Source organism: Chinchilla lanigera, unplaced genomic scaffold, assembly GCF_000276665.1.
Source record: "Chinchilla lanigera isolate Chin_1 unplaced genomic scaffold, ChiLan1.0 scaffold00045, whole genome shotgun sequence".
Lineage (NCBI taxonomy): Eukaryota > Metazoa > Chordata > Mammalia > Rodentia > Chinchillidae > Chinchilla > Chinchilla lanigera.
Genome location: NW_004955446.1, coordinates 3,366,950 through 3,374,462, shown reverse-complemented (window position 1 = coordinate 3,374,462; position 7,513 = coordinate 3,366,950). Strand labels below are relative to the sequence as shown.

At 40.0% G+C, this 7,513-nt stretch overlaps 2 protein-coding genes across 5 annotated transcripts in view; one reads left to right on the top strand and one right to left on the bottom strand.

Moving 5' to 3' along the window:
• Sgtb (small glutamine-rich tetratricopeptide repeat (TPR)-containing, beta) overlaps positions 1–100 on the bottom strand; it is a gene marked incomplete in the record, with an annotated part of 51,922 nt that extends 51,822 nt beyond the window's left edge. For both annotated transcript variants that reach the window (XM_005392623.2, XM_005392624.2), the window contains 1 exon segment: positions 1–100.
• Positions 101–125: 25 nt separating this feature from the next.
• Positions 126–7,513, top strand: part of Nln (neurolysin (metallopeptidase M3 family)) — a 116,060-nt gene continuing 108,672 nt past the window's right edge. Inside the window, exon 1 of one of the 3 annotated variants that reach the window (XM_005392619.2) lies at positions 126–204. In XM_005392619.2, coding sequence (XP_005392676.1) covers positions 164–204 — 41 coding nt within the window. In that variant the 5' untranslated portion in view covers positions 126–163. The remainder of the gene's footprint in view (positions 205–7,513) is intronic. The other 2 variants (XM_005392620.2, XM_013518407.1) reach the window with 2 other exon arrangements.

Genomic DNA, 7,513 nt, shown 5'->3' with positions numbered 1-7,513 from the left:
CGCACGTGGGAGGGCGCTGGCGGGGCCGGCAGTAGTGGCCGCTTCCGTGGCCTGCGCAGCCAGCGCAGCGTTTGAGGCCCCGGGACCGAACGCAGCCGTCTGCCTGCCCCACCCCCAAGTCGGAGGACGCCGCGCCCGCCGCTACCGGCCTCTCCGCGTGCCCATGATCGCCCGGTGCCTTCCGGCGGTGCGAGGCCTCCACAGGTACTCACGCGCGGGTAACCTTGACCGCGGGCAGGGCGGGGCTCCCGCTCGGGCCGTGCCGGCGCCCGGGCAGCCTTCCTGCGCCCCCTGCGCCCCTGGGCCTCCTCCCGCAGCGCGCGCTGGGCCGCTAGGGACACCTGCCCGGCAACCTGGGGCCACCTCTCCCTCCTCGGCTCCCGCGGGAGGGCGTCCATTCTCCTTTGTTTGGGACCGCCTGAGCCGCAGTCTGCGAGCCTGGTCACAGACCCAAACCAAAAGAATGCAGAAGGAAGAGCTGGGATTGAAAATGCTACACACACCCCCACACCCCCGTTCAGAGCTGCAGACCTGGCATTGAAAGTGCCGCAGCTGTGAACTCAAGAATAACAATTCTCATTTCTCATTTGTCCGTCGTGCACCACATTAGTATTCTAATCCTTTCCTATACGTACCTGAAACAGCTTTGCTTTTGCCATTTATCTCCGCCCATGCTTTCTAATTTCCTTTTTTTAAAATCTCTTCTCCATAAAACAAATATTCTGTCTCTTGTCCGGGCGAATTAACTGGGCCCGCTATTATTCCTTGGACACAGTTGGGCAGCCTTGGCTGCTCTTTTGGAGTGCTTCCTAGCTTTGTGACCACACCCCTCTGCAACAGACCAGTATCGAGATGGTGAGAGAAATTAAATTCTTTGCACAGATGCCCTGGTTTTTAGGAAACAATGCCACTACCACCCCGTTCCCAGATCTGCCCAGAACTGTAAATCCAAAGATTCAAGCGAAGAAAGGAAAGGTTTGTTTTCTGCTAGATACCTGCAAAACTACTTTGGAATATCCAGTGTCAGCATTGAAGCTTTGTACAGCTTGCCATTGTACAGGGCCACTTGTCTGTGTGGAGCTTTGTGTTACTCAGTCCTTGTACTTTCTGTACATCCAGGGAACAATGGTAATTGTAGAGTTAATGTGACGATTGTGACTATATTTTAGGCTGCCATTTTTTACTAGTCTCCAGGCTAGAAGTGGCACAGTTCTCCAATGAACCTATGCCAACAAATGAAGACATTCACATAATGCAGGTGTGAGAAGAGAGACAAAATCTCCTAATAAGACAGCAGTTCTTCAACTTTTTTTAGTCTCAGGACCTAAGAACTTGTTTGTATGTGGGTTATATGTGTCCATATTTACTCTATAAGAAATTAAAGTAGAACACTCTTTTAAAGTACCAGTTTATAAAAGAGTACTAAATGCATTAATATTTTGTGTGTGCACTCATCAGTGGACAAAGGCTGCTTCTGCCTTTTGACTCTTCTGAATACTGCTGTGATTATTGGACTGCAGATAATTGAGTCACTGCTTTTAATTCTTCTTGAGCTATGTCTAGAAGTAGAAATTGCTGGTCATTTATTAATGCTATGTCTGATGTCTTGAGGAACCGCCATACTGCTTTGATCTCCAACTATACCATTTTTTCATTCTCATCAGCAGTGCATAGGCTGGCTTCCAATTTCTCCACAGATTGACCAATACTGTTTTGCATTTTTGCAAAACTAATGTGTGACTTAATACAAGATATCCTGCTTGTTATATCTGCTTCTGCATCTAATCTGTTGCTGTATTTTGTTTTGCTTGTAGAAGATGAAGAGCCAAGCATGTTGGTGCATACCTATAATCCCAGCTCTCTGATAGGCCAGGACAGGAGGATTACAAGTTCAGGCCCAGCCAAGGCAACAATGATTTATTTAGCAAGACTCTGTCTCAAAATACAAATTTATAAAGGGCTGGGATAAAACTCAGTGTGAATAGTTCAATCCCCAGGACTGCGAAAAATGAAGGAAATCCTGCCTCACACTTATATATGGAAGAAATATTTCAATAGCTTTTAAAAACAAAGTCACAGGTATTCTTTAATATCACACCATAGTTCAGCAAATGGTAGTTTTCTAAAGTTTAGTTGCAAAGTGAAATGTGAAATCATATCAATGCGCTTTTCTTCCTGTTTCACTAAAATCAATCGGTGTATCTTATATTTTAAGCGGATCTTCTATGCATATGTGATTTTGTAATGTCAAATGTAAATCATTTGGAAATTAGTGGTTCAGTGTTTTATATAGATCTTCCTAATGCTCACATATTTCATTATTCAATATCAATCATATTCTTTAATGTCCTCATCTGTCTAAGAGGAGTTTTCAAGTGTTTCCTGTCAAGCTCACTGGGGTACAGTTTTCCAAAGTTCTGATTTTCACTTGAAAGCTGGAATTTTATCATTAATAACACTTCCTGGGGGCTGGGGATTTAGCTCAGCGGCACAGCACCTGCCTGGCAAGCGCAAGGTCATGAGTTCAATTCCCAGTACCAGAAAAACAAAACCAAAAAAAAAAAAAACCAAAAAAACCAATAACACTTACTGTCAGATTTTTTCCCAGAAGTGCGCTTCGCTTGTTGCATTTTTTACAGAATTCTGTCAGATACCTGAATCAGAATAATCCTGATTTGTATGTCAATATTTTGATCAAGAGAAGTTGGTATTCCATGAAAAAAAAATAGGAATTTGTTCAGTTGCACAAGTCCTTTGGATTTGGACAACCAAATCTTTTGGGCAGCCACTGAACTCAGGTAATATAGCAGAAGTGCTCACAAAAATATACTCAAGGGTTTAGATATAATAAAGTTCACAATTTTTTGATAGTACTAGAGATTGAACCCTAGGGTCTTGCCTCTGCTAGGCAAGTGCTCTACTACTGAACTATATCCTCACCCCCTTTTTAAATTTTGAGGCAAGATCTCAATAAGTTGCCCAAGTTGGGCTCACAACTGGATTTCTCCTGACTCAGCCTCCCAAGTAGTAGCTAGGATTACAGATGTGTATCCTCATGCCTGGCCCCATTGGACCTCTCTCATGTTTCTTATTTTGTTAAATGAAAAAGACTATATTAAATTATATCTAAGGTTTTTTTTCCCTAATTCTGTGTTGCCATAGGAATTAAGTCAGGAGAATGTCCCTCCTACCTCATCTAGCAGCATGTGACCCAAGCAAAATATAGTGTCTCATACAGAATGGATGACATGGTCAAAGAAACAAACAGTAAGGGCTATTCAACCGTATTAGGCCAAATTATAGTTCTGATAGCCCTAATTTTGTCTTTCAATAAAAGAAGTTTGGTTTGTAAGTTACACCAATATTCTGTATAGAGAACTAAAAAAAAAGACACAAAAAAGAGAATATTAAAAGTACACATATACAACCTACATATCCAGAAATACCAGTTGGTAACAGCCTTCAAAAATCTTTTGTGCCCAGCCTTTTTAAAGCAAACGTAAGTTTGCCATACTTGTAATCTTTTTGTTTGTTTGTTTTTGGTGGTTTTTTTTTTTTTTTTTTTTTTTTTTTTTTTGAGACGGTCTTGCTATGCAGTTCAGGCTGACCTTGAGCTCTCTTTGTGGCCCAAGATGGTGTCGAACTGGCAAGGATCCTCCTGCCTCAGCCTCCCAAGTGCTGGGATCACAGGCATGCACCACCATGCCCGGCCCATACTTGTAATCTTTAAAGTAATATACACATTCATTTTAACATGAATAGCTACAATGTAGTTTCCTTGGGGATGTTGGAAATTTGGTTCCTTACCTTTGGACATGTCACCTATTTCTAGCTTTTTGCTATGAGTAACAGTGCTTGGATAAATATTCTTGTTTTCCAAATCCTTTTTTTTTGAGACAGGATCTCACTATATAGTTCAGGCTGGCCTTGAACTCACTGTAGGCAAATCTGGCTTCAAACTCTTGTCAATACTCCTGCCTCATCCTCCAGAGTGCTGGGATTATAGCTGTGCTCCACCATACCTGGCTGGCTCCTAATTATTTTCTTATAAAAGTTCTTAGTAATGAAATTTTTACATCAAAGTACAATTTGTGTATCAGAGATACTTTCAGGTCTTTGGTGTTTATTATCATACTGTCCTCCAAAAAATTTCTCACAAATTGTACTAAAGCAGCAGAATATGTAAGTTTCCCACACCTTTACCAACACCTGAGCATTTTAGTAATTTTTATCCTTGTCAATTTGATGTGTGCAAATTTCTTGTTATGTAATTTCCATTTCCTTCAATTTTTTAATAGTTTACTTGATGAGTATAACTCCTTAACAAAGTGCAGCACTGTGGTCTAGAAACCAAACTAAGTTTTTTTTTTTTATGTAAAATTTTAATAATATGGAAAAATGTTAGAATCAAATTATAGGTATTCAAAAATTTAATAATTATGTATCTGACTATAGTTAAAACTGGGGTCATTCCCCTGAATCCAATAGGTATAACTTCCAAAATTTTAGGACATTACTGTTAGGGAAAAATAGCCTAATAAAGACAGGCTACTATCAAAAGCTAGACTGAGATTATTTGTAAAAGTAGACAAAACGGGATTTTGTTTTGGTTGTTGGTATTTTTTACCCCTTGTTTTGTTCAGAAACATCCTGATGCTTTCTCAGACTTAAATACTATCTCTTTGGTTAAGATACTGCACAGAATATCATTAAGTAGAAACACCTAGATCAGTGGTGGCAACCCTATGGCACGTGTGCCACAGCCTGCTCTTTGTTATCATTGAAAGCACTAAAAGGTTCACCATCACTGAATATTAAAGACCTGAAGAACAAAGGAAATTGATGTTGATTGGGTCCATACGTATATCTCTTCCTCTGCATTGCAAAGGGCATGTAGTGTAATAGTTTATGGAAACTATTAGTTGTGCACCACCACACCTGGCTTTACATCAAACCTTCAGGTGAGATTTATAATGTGAAACACACCATAGATGCTAGATCCAACTAGCAAGACAGTCAATCAAAGAAAATGTGTAGGTGTGGTGCATACCTCTGATCCCAGCAGTCTGAAGTTTGAGGCAGGAGGATTAATCCAAATTCAGTGCCTTCCTGAAAAACATTCCATGTCTCAAGAAAAAAAAAATTTTTTATAGAAAAGAGGGTACTCAGGATTGATGGGAATGAACTTATAAAAAAAATTATAGATGGTCAGCAAGAAAATTGTAGATGGTCAGCAAGAAAATTTCACTCAGATGGTGGTTACTTAAGTAACGATCCAAGAGAAATGAGATGTTATGCATGGGAATACCTAGGGCAGAGTATTCTAAGGGAGAGAAACAACAAACACCAAAGCTGTGGTATGCCTGGTGTGTTTGAGAAAGTGAGGAGCCCATTGTGACTACAGTGGAGTAAATGTCAGGCTGGTAATTAGGAGATAAGAGAGAGAAAAATTATGTTCACTTTCACAGATCGAGGGATGAGAAATACTAAATGCTTTGAACCTTATCTGGCTATGTCTATTCATGTTGCCACCGTGATGCTTGTAACAAACAAAATTTCTGAATTTCAGGTGAGATTTATAATGGTAAACATTTGTTTGTTTGTATTTTATTTGCAGTACTCGAGACCTAACCCAGGGGCATTCTACCACTGAGCTACATCTCCAGCTCTTTTTTTTATTTTTTTGTTTTGAGATGAGGTCCCACTAGGTGGCCCAGCCAGGACTCAAACTTACGATCCTCCCATCTCAGCCTCCCTCAATGCTGGGATTACAGGCATGTGACACCACATCTGGCTTAAATGTTTATTTTTGCTGACTAATCTACATGTTAGCTGGATACTTTTTCTGCTCTTAACTAGTTCATGCACCTACAGTAAACCATTGATTATACAGACAGCTCTGTTTATTCTGGCCAGGCTCTCTTGCATGTGTGGAGGGTGTAGGATGGCAAAAACTGAGATCATTCGTCTCTTTCATGTGATTCCTTATCCTCTAGGAGGCTGCCTCTGGCTTACTCTTAGAGAGGTTGCAGGGTTGTATGAAGGAGTGGAAAATATATAAGAAAGACGTCTAGATGCATTTGCTGGAACTAAGCACCATCAGCTGTTCACATTTCTCCAGCCAAGGCAAGCCACAGGGCCAACCCAGATTCAAGAAGTGGGGAGACACACTCATCTCTTGGTGGGTGGGGCCACATACTCATATTGTAAAAGGCATAGATTCATACCAGATGGCTAGTTTAGGCCACTGTAGCAATCTTCCATATTGCTACATAATAAAATCCCAGTAAACAGTAGCTATTATTTTTATATCTGTGAACTGACTACTTTTATTTGGGAGGTTTTAATTGGGATTATTGAAAACTTCTTATAGATGTTGTGGGTTTGTTTGAGAGGGAATTGTTTTTGTCTTTGAAGTATGAGATGGGCTATTATTGCCTTTGGATTTTTTGCTTTTGTCCTACAAAAGTTTAAAATTTTAAAGTAATTGGGGTATGTCTTTTCCTTTACAACTCCTGCCTTTGGTCTCATGCCTGGAGAGCCCTTCCCTAACCTCAAGTTATAAATTTCTCAAACTACTCATATTTACATCTAGTACTTTGTTTTATTTTTCACATTTAAACCTTTTAACTATCATGAAGGCTGACATTAAAAAAACAAAAACAAAAACAAAAAAACCAACCAGGCATAGTGGTGCACACCTGTAACCCCAGCACTCAGGGAGACTAAGGGAGGAGAATCATACGTTCAGCCAAGCCTGGGCAACTTAGTCACTTGCAAGACTTTGTCTCAAAAGTTTTCGAAACGGAGAAGGGGTCTAGGGTTGTAGCTCAGGGCAGAAGTCCTGGGTTCAATCCTTACTGCCAAAAATAAGTAAGTGAACAAACCATAAAAAAAGTCTAATCATGGAGAGAAATAAAAAGAAAATCAGTAGAAAAACAGCAAGATGTGTAAAGCAAAGTCCAGCTTTTGAAATAAAGATTTCTGATTTACCAAACCTTACTTTGAAAGACCCTGTCCTATCCCACCCACTCTAAGATAACCAGTACCTCCTATGTGCCTCAAACAGCAGTATTTATCTCCATACATACATATCTCCCAGCAATACCTAACTGTATCCTTGATACATAATCCCATTTTTTATTAAAAGTGAAAATTTTACTTCTGCCTCACATCTTAGGAAGAGTTGCAGTTACTGAAATAACCAGAGCTTTCTGGTGAATCTTGCTTGCTGCACCATATAATATCTGCACTGTAAGGGCTACCTGTATAGTTAGGCGCTTACTCTAAAGTGAGGTTTAAACATCTGTACATCTTTTAGACTCCCATAGGAATACTTTGTAAGATCTTATAGCCTTACCTGTCAAGGTAGATAATATAGAAACAAATTATTTAATAAGACACAGATAAATGATAGTAAATTGCAGCTACCAATTTTTTTGGAGGTCTCACAGTCACTTTCACTTTACAGATATTTACTGAATGCCTGTTACATTGGTTAATATCAGTATCA